Below are 14339 nucleotides of genomic sequence, written 5' to 3'. Positions count from 1 at the left end.
AGAGTCCAACCATTGGACTTGAACTCACAAACTGTGAGATCACGACCTGAGCCAAAGTTTGACGTTTAACTGAGCCCCCCAGGCACCCCTTCTTTGCATTTCCATCTAAATTTTATGATGAGCCTCTCAAGTTCTGCAAAACAAGGCAGCTGGTTTTGACAGGGATTACACTGAACAATTTGGGAGTATTGCTGTCTAAAACAGTGCCCTGTCCCAGTCCAAGTACATGGGTTGGCTATTAGGTCTTCTTTAATTTCTCTAATTGTAAAATAAACATTGTAATGAATGGGTGTGTTTGTGTATGCACATTCTATTGTATTTTTGTGTGTGTGTGCATTTTAAACCAACATAAGACCACAGGGAAAGTATAAAATGTTACCAGTCATAGTGATTAAGGAGTTTTTTTAAACTTCTTTTATCACAGAAAAGTATGTAAAACAAGCATATAGTTTAATGTATAATTATAAAGCAATTGCCTGTGAAACCTTGATTCAGGGCAAGTAAAACATTGCCAGCCTCCAGGAGCTATCCTTCCTCCAGTCACAACCCTGCTGGGAAAGTGTCGTGCTGGTTTTGTGATAATCATTTTCTTCTTTCTCTTTATAATCACCTAGATACGATCCTTAAATAATATGGTTTAGTTTTGCCTGTTTAACTTCATATAATACAGTTGTACTATATATAGTCTTTTTCATTTAACACTTGCTGTTTTGACAGTTTATATATTATATATTTATATATATATACATATATATATATAATTTTTGGGGGGTTTATTTGTGAGACAGAGACAGAACATGAGTGGGGGAGGGGCAGAGAGAGAGAAGGAGACACAGAATTTGAAACAGGCTCCAGGCACTGAACTGCCAGCAAAGAACCTGATGCGGGGCTCGAACCCACGGACCGTGAGATCATGACCTGAGCCAAAGTCGACACTTAGCCCACTGAGTCACCCAGGCACCCCTATTTTGACAGTTTAAATTCTTATTTTTTGAAGTTTATTTATTTAGTTTGAGGGAGACAGTGCAAGTGAGGGAGGGGTGGAGAAAGAGGGAGAACCCCCAAACAGGCCAGCACAGAGCCCAACGCAGGGCCCAAAGTCACAAACCAGGAGATCAGGATCTGAGCCAAATCAGCAGTTGGGACACTCAGCCAGCTGAGCCACCCAGCCACCCCATAAATGCCTTTTTAATGTTTATTATTTATTTTGAGAGGAAAAAATGTGAGCCCGGGGAGGGGCACAGAGAGAGAGAGTCCTAAGCAGGCTCCACACTGTCAGCACAGAGCCCGATGCAGGATTCAAACCCACAAACCGTGAGATCATGACCTGAGCTGATATCAAGAGTCAGATGCTTGGGGTACTTGGTGCTCAGTCCGTGGAGTATCCAGCTTCCGCTCAGGTCACAATCTTGTAGTTCTTGAGTTCGAGCCCAGCATCAGGCTCTCTGTTGACAGCTCAGAGTCTGGAGCTGCTTCGGATAGTGTCTCCCTTTCTCTCTGCCCCTCCCCTGCTCACACTTGGTCTCTTTCAAATAAATAAATAAACATTTTTTAAATTAAAAAATAAAGTCAGATACTTAACCGACTAAGCCACCCAGGCACCCCTCACCATTTTTTTAAAATGAAATTCCAGTATAGTTAACATACAGTGTTAATTAGGCTCAGTGTACAGTATAGTGATTTCAACACTTCTGTACATTCCTCAGTGCTCGTTGTAAATGTAAAAACAGTCACCCTTTGTGAGATCCAATCAAGTTGTATGCAGCCGAGCTCCATTTTCATTGCTCTGTAATGTTCCCTTTTAAGACCAGTGCTTTGGATTTAGTAATTTTGATCAGATTTCCAGACCTAATAAGGACCATGCCGGGAAAGTCAGGGCACAGTAAGGCCAGAGATAAGAGGGGGTAACAGCCGCCATTACTGAAGTACCAACTACATGTTGCGTTCTCAGAGCAGGTTCTAGTTTCATCAGAAGCAACCTGCAAGGCCATGGTATCTGCCCGTGACGCATGAGGGATGCTGGTGGACAGGGAACTTGCCGAGGGAGCAGGGCGTCGGGAGGAGGGAACAGAGCCCAAGTCTCCGAGAGCTTCTCCTGGCGCTCTGAACCCACCCCTGCTTCTCTCGCAGACCCCACGCCGCAGCTGGATGTGACGGAGGCCAACAAGGAGTTCATGGAGCAGAGCGAGGAGCTGTACGATGCACTGATGGACTGTCACTGGCAGCCCCTGGACACCGTCTCTTCAGAGATCCCGGCCATGATGTAGTCGGGACAAAGGACAAGCAGAAATGGACTGTGTGATGGGAGAGGAGAGACTCCTTTTTAACAAAAAAGTATTGGAAGAACTTTTACCTTTTGGAAATCTTTTTTTAAGCTTTTAGTAATCAACTCTTCTGACTGGACTATTCCTGCAACACCACTCCCTTCATTCAACAGCCTTGGAGCTTGAAAACCAAGGTGCCGTTAAACAAGGTTTCCCAATTGGTCTTTGAACAATTGTTGCAGGGAGGCGTATCTGCACTCTTGAAGAACTTGGAGTTATTAACAAAGTGGATCATATGATTTATTCAACCGAGGAGCCTTTCTCAGAGGACAGCTACCATATCCTTGCCCCGGGGAGTCAGAATGCATCGATTAGATGCGGTTATGCCAAATGGTGGGTGGTGTTGATCTCCCGTTTCAGGTATCTTGCCTTTGGTGGCTAGGGAAAACTGAGGTTCCTTAGACATTGGGGGGTGGGGGGCACTGCGTGGCCTATGTGGTAGGAAGTCACGGAACCAGCCACATCTAGACCCAAAGGCCCAAGAATTAGCACATGCTCCTTGGGCAGGCCTGGCTTTGAGGGGAGCCTTTGCGGAGCATCACCCGTGTGCCACACCCGCCTGTCCTTTTTCTTGACCTTCATTTCATTCAGTGGTTAGGAGTCCCCTTACACAGATCTGCAGCACCCATGTGGGAAGTTTAGATTTATACCAAATATCTCCATTTTAGTTCTACTTTGTGTTAAAGGAAATTGAGGTGCAGGGGAACCTTCAGGCAAATGGTCACAAGCCCTCAGATATTTTAGGGGCACTGAATGGCTCATTCGGTTGGGTTTCAGAGTCTGACTCTTGGTTTTGGCTTATGGGATTGAGCCCTGCATTGGGCTCCATGGAGCCTAAGATTCTCTCCCTCTAATAAAAAGATGTTTTTTTAAGGAACACCAGTCTTATGTTCAGTCTGAATATTCAGGCTTATTGAAGGAGACATTTACAAAAATGGAAGTTACAGAACTGATCATGTTATCCTTTGGGACATCAAGAATATGGACACAAACATACTTTGTCTTTTATTTTATTGGTCACTTACATACCACATGCCAGCATTAGCAGAAATATAAAGGTCATGGTTTTCCACCTAAAATAACGTGTTGTCTTTCAGCTTGCCTCCCTCTTCCCAGGTCTGTCTTTCTCCTGAAAAGTGTAAGCCAGCGTATTAATATTCCCCAGTTAGTTAAGTTAATGTCACCCAGGCTCTCCCCAAACTGGTCTCAGTCCCATATCCGCATTTATCATCCATAGATGTCCACTCAGATTAGGTTTCATCCTCGACCAGTCAGCCTATAAAAACGTACCTGCCCTGAGCTAGACGACTTATTTCTACCCTGCCCACCTCGCACGCTCCCAGGAAGGGGCAGGAAGGTCCCAGTTTTGAGGTCTCCCCGAACCTCAGAGCACGAGCGCAAACCACTACTGTCCGTTCGCAGCAATCAGCCCTTGCTGCTGAGGCGCAGGGCTCTGGTACCTGGTACCTTCTACTCACAGCACATCGTGCTCTTCTGTGCCTTCCAACAATGCGGGCAAATCCTAAAGACCAAATCACACCAAACATTCTTCTCTTCTGGCCATGACCAGCTTACTAGGCTTCAGTGATACAGTATTAACAAGCGAAGACTTTCTTTTCCACAGGCCTGGGCCGCCTTAGGATTCACCCCACTACTCAGGGCTCGCAACACTCCAGCACTGCTTGACGCTGATGGTGAAGTTTCAGGGAGGACTAGCCAACTTACCTGGCTACAGATCCGTAATCAGATGCGGACAGCTTTCCTGGTGGCAGATCTAAAACACCACAAAGGACACTCTCAATTAAGAGGCAAGAAATCAGAAATACTAAGTCAGCACTGCCCAGAGCTTCACCTACACCCTCCCTTTAACCCTGAGATTATCCCATTTCGCAGGGGAGGAGGTAACCAGTTTAAAGAGAAGTCAAACCTTGTTTGAAACTAGCCCCCGAGCCGTATACCAGACTATATGCACTGGGAGGCCAGCGTCAGTGTTCCTTTTCCTCCTTTTACGACCACCAAGACCACTTTGCAGATCCGATGGGAAAGGGAACCGGAGGGTCAGGCTGTCTTCAACATCTAACTTTACCTTCTCCAAAGCACAGCAACAACCTGGTGTCTTCAAATTCTTCAGAAGCAGATACTGCCAGCGACACTTGGGGGCAACCTGCAGAAAAAAGTGTGAAAGCTCTAAACCAACAAGTTGATCCAACGCACCCATCTTCCGTGGTAGTTTGTGCAAACACCCGGACTCACGCAGGCGGCTTCCAGCCCGGGTCCGGAGCCAGTTATAGGAAAGGCGAGTGGCAGCCGCAGGTACTGTGCCGACCTGTGCTGTCAAAGTCTCTCCAGGTTGCTCTCGCATGCAGTTGGAGATCCCATGGCCACAACCGGCCACAGCCCTTGGAAACATGCTGTACTGACCCCCCAGGCAGGTCCCAGAAACCTACCAGGTCCTGAGGTGGTTGTGTTCCTTCACAGTCCCGACCACACAATCCTCCCCAGAAAGCTCAACTTCAGGGTCATCCTGGAATCTTCATCTGACACAGCTATGATGAGAACACAGTTGTCCTGAATGACCTCGTTCCCTTCTTCTGATCTTCAGAATTAAAACGTTTGACTGGCTTTTGACCCTGGTACTGATGCCTTAAGCTTTTCATGGCAGTGGCGCAAACACGGTTAAGATCTGTGCCCCTCGCCACTACAGCTTCCCCGTGCACACGTCCAACCCACTCCCATCTCCCTGCCCCTTCATACTCCTTGGTCTCAGCAATCTTTAAAAAAAATTTTTTTTAAATGTTTTATTTATTTTTGATACAGAGAGAGACAGAGCACGAGAGGGGGAGGGGCAGAGAGAGAAGGAGACACAGAACCGGAAGCAGGCTCCAGGCTCTGAGCTAGCGGTCAGCACAGAGCCCGATGCAGGGCTTGAACCCACGAGCGTGAGATCTGACCTGAGCCGAAGTCGGAGGCCCAACCGACTGAGCCACCCAGGCGCCCCTAAAAAAATTTTTTAAGTGTTTATTTTTGATAGAACACGAGGGGAGAGGGGGAGAAGAGGGTGAGAGACAATCTGAAGCAGGCTCTGGGTTCTGAGCAGTCAGCACAGAGCCCAACGGAAGTCTCGAACCTGCAGACTATGAGATTATGACCCGAGAGGAAATCGGTCGCCCAACTGTGGAGCTACCCAGGAGCCCCTCAGCAATCTACTTTAGCAACTGTATGTCTACTAACAGAACATATCTATTGGCCTCTGGAAACCTGTCAGTTGTAATAAAGAACTCTACCTATACCTGAGAAATGGCGGATACAATGGGAATTGTCTTTTCCTGGTATGTTGCAGATCAGTTACAGCAAACCGAACAGCGACCGTCAAGGAAAACTGTCACTCTGGGCTCCTTTTTGACCACAGCAGCTATGTGGAAGCAGCTGCAGCTTCGATAAGGGCCACCCAAGTTGCTGTCCCAACCTCAGACGGAAATCCTGTGCACTACTGCGTAACTGTAACTCACCTACAGAGACAGGCCGGAGACCAAATAAGAACAGATATCCTATTAACAAGTCCCAATTACCACTTTATTTTGCTAGGTACCAGTGTTTCGTCCTATTTAATCTTTTTTTTTGTTTTGTTTTATTTATTTTTGAAAGAGAGAGAGACAGCGTGAGCAGGGGAGGGTCAGAGAGAGAGAGAGAGAGGGAGGGAGGGAGGGAGGGAGGGAGGGAGAGACACACAGAATCTGAAGACAGACTCCAGGCTCTGAGCTAGCCGTCTGCACGGAGCCTGACGCGCAGCTCGAACCCACAAACCACGAGATCATGACCTAAGCCAAAGCGAGACGTTCAAGCGACTGAGCCACCTAGGCGCCCCTCGTCTCGTTGAATCTTTACAATACCATTTTATCATCCGTTTTACGGAAAGGTTTAAACTAAGCCACTTACTGAAAGTCAATCACTGCAGAAAGCCACAAAAGTGGGATTCAATATAGGATCTAAAGGATTCGACCTCCAGAAACCCTTTGACCCACCTACATGAATTCCTTAACTTGTTGTGCAGCCAGGCAACAGGAAAAGTCACTTCCCCAAGATCACCCAATAGGTAGCTTTAACAGGCCGATTCAGTATCCGACCTCGCTGACACCACCACGCCGCGTCTAATTAATTCACTATAGGCCCAGGGCTGCTCTGCACCCCGCCGTCTGTCCGCGTTACTCACCCGTCACACCGGAGCGGAGGGATGCGCGGGCCGAGGCGGGAGCAGGCGCGGCCCTCCCGGGGTCTGGCCCCTCGCATCGCGCATGCGGCCGACCAGGCCTTCCGGACCTCGGTCCCAGCAGGCCGGGAGGCCCGGCAACCGCGTGCCGCGCTCAACATCCCTCAGCCTTGGTTGGCAGCCCGGGCGAGTGAGGGGCCGGCGGCAGCAAAGCTAAGGTAGGGCAGGTGCGAGGATGCGCGTGACTTGCAGCAGGTCTGAGACAAGCGCCTACGAAGCCATACCCTCTCGGCGACTAGGAAAAAGGACGTCGGCGAGGTAGAGAGGGTTTTTATAGGCCTCGCCCTAGGCGGCCGCGCGGGACCGCCGCAGAAACGCGCCCGCGCAGACCTCTGGGAGTTGTAGTCCGCCTGCCTCTGGCGCCGGAGGCGGTGCAGGCTCTGAGCTCTAAACGGGTGCGGACTTGAGCTGTCTTCTCGCTGGGAGGAGCGCAACCTTCCGCCCGAGTTCTGCACTCGCTGAATATCTGGGACTCGGCACTGGGCTCACAAATGAAGCCGACTCGCCAAAGCCCGCTGAAGCTCAGTCAGACTTCCAAAGTCGGGAAATGAGGCTGAGTCAGGGCTCCGCGGGGGACCGGCGGGGGGAGCCGCCACCGAGTGGGCGTGGGGAGGCGCTCTGCGAGCTCTTCTGGAAGCGCGGCTCTGGGGTAGGACTTCTCAGCAAGAATGACGCCACCGATTACTCAGAAGATGAATGCATTATTTGTTCATCTTCCTGCTAGTAGATAGTAACTTTGCTGAGCACTTAGATTATGCTCGATTATCTCAGCTAGTTTCCCTAACAACTCTGTGTATAGGTTTACAGTTATGCCCTATTTACAGATCAGAAAACTGAGGGATGCATCATCCCGCAGGTAACGAGGGAAGGCCCGGAATCCACGAGTCCACCGCAGAGACCGCGCTGAGAACCACGGTGCCATGTACATGTTTTGTCCATGGAATAAATAAGCGTCAATGTAAGAACAAGTAGTTGTCAAGAATTAAATATCTACTCTGTGCTTAATCTATACATTAATCTTTATCCTTAATATACTCATTAAAAAGTAGGTACTACTATTGTTCTCATTTAATAGAGAAAACAATATACTGTGAGGGGCCAATAAACTTTCTGGTGACTTCCAGATGAGTTAATGAGTTTCTCCAGCCTTACTTTTCTCCTGAGCTCCAGACCTTATGTCCCGCAGCACTTGGCTATCTAATAAATAGGCTTCTCAGAACACAACCTTTCCTCCGTCACACCTGCTCTTCCCAATCTCAGTAAATGCTTGGAGTGATCCTGGATTTCTCTTACTCTAACCTCCCACTTACAATCCATCAGCAAATCCTCCGTTCCCCACCTTGCAGATGCGGCAGGAATCTGACCATTTCTTACCATCTCCACTGACGCCATCATTGCTGACCCACAGTCACAGCAGCCTAATGAGTCTCCCTGATTCTGCCATCTTCCCCTATAGTCTGGTCTCAACACCCCCCCCACTGGTGTTTAAAGAACAAAAGGTTTTAATTTTGATGAAGTCCAGTACGTCCGTTTTCTTTTATGCTTTTTGCTTTTTGTGTCCTATTTTAAAAATCTTTGCCTACCTGGAAAGCGCTAAAGATTTTCCCCTGTGTTTTCATCCAGAAGGTTAAGAGTTTTAGCTCTTACAGTTAGATCTATGATTCCTTTCATAGATAATTTTTGTGTATGGCGTAAGAGTCAGTTTGCTTATTTACTGCATATGACTCTCCAATTGTTTCATCTTCATTTGTTGAAAAAGATTATCCAGGGGCACCTGGGTGGCTCAGTCGGTTAAGCAACCCACTTTGGCTCGGGTCCTGATCTCACGGTTCATGGGTTCGAGTCCCATGTTGGGCTCTGTGCTGACAGCTCAGAGCCTGGAGCCTGCTTCGGATTCTGTGTCTCCCTCTCTATCTCTGCCCCTCCCCTGATCACACTGTCTCTCTCTCTGTCTCTCAAATAATAAATAAATGTTAAAAATTTTTTAAAAAAAAGAAAAAGATTATCCATCTAATTGCTTTGACACCTTTGTAAAAATCAATTAACTGTATGTGTAGGTCTGTTTCTCAGTACTACACTGTCTTGGTTACTGTAGCTTTTTAATAAGTTTTGAAATAGAGTACTATATGTCATCCAACTTTGTTGTTTTTCAAAATTGTTTTAGCTGTTCAGTCTTTTCCATTTCCATATAAGTTTTGGTATTGGCTAATTTTGAATTTTTTTATGTTTATTTTTCAGAGAGAGCATTCACGTACATGGGAGAAGGGCAGAGAGGGAGGGAGACAGATTTGAAGTGGGCTCTGTGTTGACAGCAGAGAGCATCATACGGGGCTTGAACAGACCATGACCGGAGCCCCTAATTTGTATTTTTTAAAAACCCTACAGGCTGGGGGGTGCCTGGGTGGCTCAGGCGGTTGAGGATTGGATCCCTGATTTTTGGCTTAGGTCATGGTACCAGTCATGGGATCAAGCTCAAAGTCAGGCTCTGTGCTGAGTGTGGAGCCTGCTTAAGATTTTCTCTCTCTCTCTCTCTCCCTCCTTCTCTCCCCCCCCCCCACCTTCCCTCCCTCTATCCCTCTACTCCTCTTGCATGCTCTTCTCTAAAATATAAAAATAAAAAATAAAAGCCTACTGGGATTTGGTTGGAACTGCATTGAATCTGTAGACTTAATTTGGGAAGACCTGACAACAATCTTTTCTTATTTTAATATTTATTGGGGCACCTGGGGGGCTCAGTTGGTTGAGTGAACGACCGGCTCAGGTCATGATCTCGTGGTTCGTGGGTTTGAGCCCCGCATCAGCCTCTGTGCTAACAGCTCAGAGCCTGGAACCTGCTTCTGATTCTGTGTCTCTCTCTCTGCTCTTCCCCCACTCCTGCTCTCTCTCTCTCTCTCTCTAAATTAAATTAGCATAAAAAAGTTATTTTAATTTTTATTTATTTTTGGGAGGGTACAACCAGGAAGGGGCAGAGAGAGGGAGACAGAGGATCCAAAGTGGGCTCTGCGCCAACAGGCTGACAGCAGCGAGCCTGATGTGGGGCTTGAACTCATGAACAATGACCTGAACTGAAGTCAGACACTCAACTGACTGAGCCACTCAGGTGCCCCTGAGAACAATCTTGAGTCCTCTTATCCATGAGGATGGTACATCTCTCCATTTATTTAAGTCATCTTGAATTTTTCTCAAAACTACTTTATAATTTTCAGTGTACAGATCTTCTTTTGTCAAATTTATCCCTCAGTTTTTTGTATTTCTGATGGCATGGTAAAGGGTATTTTTGTCAATTTCAAATTCTAAATGGTCATTGTTAGTATACAGAATTAATTTTTACATATTAACTTATTCCTTACTAAGCTCATGTATTCGTTTTAGCAGCTCTTTTGCAAGTTCCTTAAGATTTTTCACATGTCTGTGAATAAAGACAGGTTTACTTCTTCCTTTCCAGTCTGGATGCCTTTTCATTCTTTTTCTTGTCTTTTAATATTGATTAGGACCTCCAGTACAACATTGCATTAATAACTTATATTTCATCAAAATTAAAACTCTCCGGGCGGGGTGGGAGGGCACCTGAGTGGCTCAGTTGGTTGAGTGTCCGACTTTGGCTCAGATCATGATCTCATGGTTCAGGGGCTTGAGCCCCACGTCGGCCTCTGTGCAGAGTTTGCTTTGGGTTGTCCATCTCATTCTCTCTCTGCCCCTCCCCTCTCTCTCTCAAAAAAATAAACATTTTATAAAAGTAGCTCTCCGGGGGGCGGGGAGGACAGTTAGGAGAGGATAACTTAAAAGGGACATGGGGAAACTTTTTGGCATGATACATGGTTGTGGTCATTGTTTGATGGATGTACAAGTCCATCAAAACTCATCACATTGTACATGATCACGTGTACAGTTTACTGTGTGTCAATTATGCCTCAATAAATATATAAAAATAAAAACCATAACCAAGAAAAAATTTATGTCATATTATTCACCTGCTCAAAAATCTCCACTGATTTTGCAACACATTTGGAATAAAAGCTGAAGTCCCACGATGGCCTCTGAAGCCGCATGATTTGGTTCCTCTTCCCCTCTGCCCGCATCACCCACCACCTGCTCCCTCGTTCATTCTGCTCCCTCTTCTCAGCCTCTCTGCTCTGCTTGTAGCACCCTTGCCTGATCCCACCCCAGGGCCTTTGCTCTTGCTGTTTTCCTGCCTGGAACTATCCTCTCCGGATATCAGAGACAACACACTACTCGCTCCTTCACGTTATGTACCCTCGTCAGAACACCCTATCTGGATAGAGCATCCTGCCACCCTTTGAGCCATTGTCCTGCTTGATTGTTAGTTACAGCACTTGCTGCTTCTTGACATCACATTACACATGGATTTATTTTCTGTCTTCGCCATTACAATGTGAGCTCCCAATAACAGGAATTGTATCTTTTTATCTTCACTGCTGTGTAAGGGCCCGGTTTTTATAGGAGACAGCACTTTTTGAAGCAATTACTAAGTTGGGGCGCCTGGGGGGCTCAGTCAGTTGAGTGTCCAACTTTGGCTCAGGTCATGATCTCCCAGTCTGTGGGTTTGAGCCCCGCATCAGGCTCTGTGCTGACAGCTCGGAGCCTGGAGCCTGCTTTGGATTCTGTCTCCCTCTCTCTGCCCCTCCCCCACTCACTCTCTGTCTCTCTCTCTCTCTCTCTCTCTCTCTCTCAAAAAAAAAAACCCAAAGACATAAAAAAATTTTTTTAAAGAAACAATTACTAAGGAAATGAATGAATTAATTAATAAAATGTGGCCAAGGCCACATAGCTAGTAAGTGGCAGTTGGAACTAAAACCTAGATGTCCCTAATGTAAGTGTGCACAACTCACGTGCTGTGCTACACAGGTCCTCCTAACTGCTTTGAGAGGTGGGCACCAGGATTTGCCTTACTTCGCAGAAGGGGAAGCAGGGTTGGGGGGATGTCACTTTCCTCACCCTAATCACATTGTGAGTCTACGGCAAGGTCAGCTGACATCTGGACTCTGGTGCTAGGTGCAGAGGGCAGGCACATGACCCTAGCCCGCAGCAAGAGTGTCCAGGAGAGGAAGTTCAAAGAGACTAGTGCTGACAGTGCACTGCCCACGTGTGCTAACCACAAAGGCTTCTGGGAATGTTGGGTTCAAATTGCATTTCACGCTGTTTCATGCCTCTCTGTCTTTGCCCAGATGCCCCCGCCTGGAGTGCCCTTCCTCTTTGACCTCCCCAGCTCCTATGTGTCCTTGGAGACTCAGCTTCAGCATCACCTCCTGCACAAGTCTTCTCTGACCCTGTAGCTCCCTGAGCCCTACTGTGGGATTTGACCAACTGGATTAATGAATAAATAGTACTTTCCCACTTTTATTCATTCATTCAACCATAAATATTTACTGAGTTCCTGTTTTGTGCTGCGCTCTGAGGAGACAATCAGAGATCACTGACCTCAAGTAACCTAGGAGGGAGACAGCGCAGTGGACAAAAGTTCATGTGACCTCACTGGCTAGTCGGTAAGAGGCTTCTGGAGGACAGGGATCTAGTCTAAGGTATGAAGTAGGAGTTAGCTCTTCGAAGAGAGAGGAGTGTTCCTGGCAGAGGGTTGACGAGAGGTAAGATGTTTAGAATGGCTGCAGCTCAGAGTACCAGTGGTGGGTAAAGAAGAGGCTAAGAGCTGGGGGGACTGGGTGGCTCAGTCGGCATAAATTTTCAGGCTCTTGGTTTCAGTTCAGGTCATGATCTTATGGTTCCTGGGTCCAGGTTCTGCATGGTCAGCACAGAGCCTGCTTGGGATTGTCTCTGGCCCTCTCTCTCTCTGCCTCTCCCCCACTCTCTCAAGCATATGTGCATGCATATATGTGGTGGGGGGCGCTCTACGTCAAAATAAATAAGCTTTGAAAAAGGAGAAGGAAGAGGAGGAGAGAGGTGGGAGGAAGAGGAGAGGGAGGGAAAAGGAGGGGGAGGAGAGAGGGGAATAGGAGGCTGGCGCATCCCCAGGGACCTGACACAAAAAACATTTTTCCAGCTGAACAGAGGCAGGGAGAATATCTCGATGGAGGAACAGTGGAGCAGGTGGGAGTGGGGCAGACTCTTGGTTTGAGCAAACCTGGCCGGAAGGATTCCTTCTCCAAACACACACCCTTCCTGAGGCTCCTCTCTCTCTCCTACTCCTAGAGGTAGGGAAGGAGCAGAGACACGGCCCGCTTCAGGCTCTACCACGCAGGTGACCAATGACTGAGACCAATGACTGGAGACCCCTCAAAATGGCTCCTTACTGATTTGTTAGAAGTTAGCCAGAAGAGGGGCACCTGGCTGCTCAGCTGGTAGTACATGTGACTCTTGATCTCAGGGCTGTGAGTTGTGAGTTCAAGTCTCATGCTGGGTGTAGAGATTACTTACACACACACACACACACACACACACACACACACAACCTTAAAAAAAAAGTTAGCCAGAAGAAAACTTGGGCTTTCCTAGATCCAGCCAGCAACAGAAATAGCAAATAAGGCTTTGCCCTTGGGTAAACTTGGCAGCTAGTCTGTATTCCTTGCGGAGTGACCTTGGATTATTTAACCTCTCTGAGCCTCAGTTTCTTCATCTGTGGAAATTAGCAGAATAACACCTAACTCACAAGGTGAGAAGGAAATATGATATGATTATTTGCAACACTGAGGATTTCCCCTTATCACCAATTTGCCAAAACAAGCTCAACTGGTAAAATCCACCCACAGTGGGACAGTGGGATTAAACCAATAGACAAACTGTTTGAGTCCTGCCAGAACTTGAGCCTTGATACCCTGGGTTTCCAGAAGACCTGACCAGAGAGTGTAGAGTGAATTCTGGAAGCAGCTGTCTCTGCCTTACCCTTGCCACTAGGACCTGACCACTGTGCCCTGGTAACTCCTGGTACCTGATTTGCAGTCCCCTTTTGTGGCATCAAGCGGGTAATAAAGATCAAGATGAACTGAGAGATGTGAGTCTCAGCTGTGCCCTGACAAGCCTCAGTCTCCTCAGCTCTAAAATGGACACACAGCGGCCCTCTCAAAGCTGTTGCCCACAGAGTGTGAAGTACTGACCATCTGGCCTCATAAATGTTGTCATGGCCCCAGGCCAGCTCAACACCCTCTGGAATCCCATTTGTCTGTCTGTCCTGCCTCCTCTACCAGCTCTGTCCAAGTTTCTCTCTGGGCCCTAAGACCCAGCCCAGTCAGGTGCTGAGGATGCAATAGGGGTTGTTAAACACTGAACCTGACCGTGGAACAGGAGGCTCTAGGCCAAGGCCAATGGGGCTCTGGAAAGGAGCACCCGGGCGGGGAAGGGGCATCTATAAACTATCAACTTTCTAGAGTGGCGTCTCCAGGTCCAGCAGCAGGGGCCCAGCCGGGGAACTGCCTGGAGAGTGGGGCTGGAGAGAGAAGCCAGCATGGCAGCAGCGGCGACTGAGTGAGGTGGACACGTACGCTCTGGGGTGTTAATCTCCGGCCAGTGCACATCAGGTTCTCATTCCCCCCGCTCTTCCTCCACACTGCTTCCTTTCATCGCTCATCCTGCGAAGTAGGGGTTATTATCCCCATTTTGGAAGACGAAACTGGGGCTCAGAGAGGTGAGCACGTGCTCGGGTGCCTCGGCAGCCCGGCCCCCTGGGTAGGTCCCCAGCACAATGCCTCCCCACCCCACCCGCAGCGGTCCGGTGTCCCCCGCCGCTGGGGCCCAGGGGGCGGCGCCAGCCTGCAGGCCGCGGGGCGGGGCGAGGCCGG

The 14339-nt window shown here is 48.1% G+C and overlaps 2 protein-coding genes and 4 non-coding genes across 7 annotated transcripts in view; 2 read left to right on the top strand and 4 right to left on the bottom strand.

Annotated features, from left to right (window-relative positions):
• Nucleotides 1-11924, top strand: part of TRNAU1AP (tRNA selenocysteine 1 associated protein 1) — a 37311-nt gene extending 25387 nt beyond the window's left edge. The window contains exon 9 of one of the 2 annotated variants that reach the window (XM_029946226.1): nucleotides 11778-11924. In XM_029946226.1, the coding sequence (XP_029802086.1) occupies nucleotides 11778-11809 (32 nt within the window). In that variant the 3' untranslated portion in view covers nucleotides 11810-11924. Of the gene's footprint in view, nucleotides 1-2130; nucleotides 2573-11777 lie in introns of those variants that run through there. The other variant, XM_029946225.1, reaches the window with a different exon arrangement.
• Nucleotides 3523-3596, bottom strand: LOC115300603. Its single transcript, XR_003912764.1, has one exon. It is a non-coding gene; the product is annotated as a small nucleolar RNA SNORD99 (small nucleolar RNA).
• LOC115300593 lies at nucleotides 4251-4383 on the bottom strand. Its single transcript, XR_003912755.1, has one exon. It is a non-coding gene; the product is annotated as a small nucleolar RNA SNORA61 (small nucleolar RNA).
• Nucleotides 4608-4738, bottom strand: LOC115300586. The gene has a single exon (XR_003912749.1). It is a non-coding gene; the product is annotated as a small nucleolar RNA SNORA44 (small nucleolar RNA).
• On the bottom strand, nucleotides 5639-5773 carry LOC115300570. Its single transcript, XR_003912734.1, has one exon. It is a non-coding gene; the product is annotated as a small nucleolar RNA SNORA16B/SNORA16A family (small nucleolar RNA).
• Nucleotides 11925-13781: 1857 nt separating the features above from the next.
• Nucleotides 13782-14339, top strand: part of RAB42 (RAB42, member RAS oncogene family) — a 2128-nt gene continuing 1570 nt past the window's right edge. The window contains exon 1 of the mRNA XM_029946230.1: nucleotides 13782-14226. The gene's annotated coding sequence lies outside the window, so the exon portion shown is untranslated. The remainder of the gene's footprint in view (nucleotides 14227-14339) is intronic.

Source organism: Suricata suricatta, chromosome 8 (genome assembly GCF_006229205.1).
Source record: "Suricata suricatta isolate VVHF042 chromosome 8, meerkat_22Aug2017_6uvM2_HiC, whole genome shotgun sequence".
NCBI classification, from domain to species: Eukaryota; Metazoa; Chordata; class Mammalia; order Carnivora; family Herpestidae; genus Suricata; species Suricata suricatta.
The sequence above is the reverse complement of the archived record's forward strand: the minus strand, read 5'-3'. Positions and strand labels throughout refer to the sequence as shown.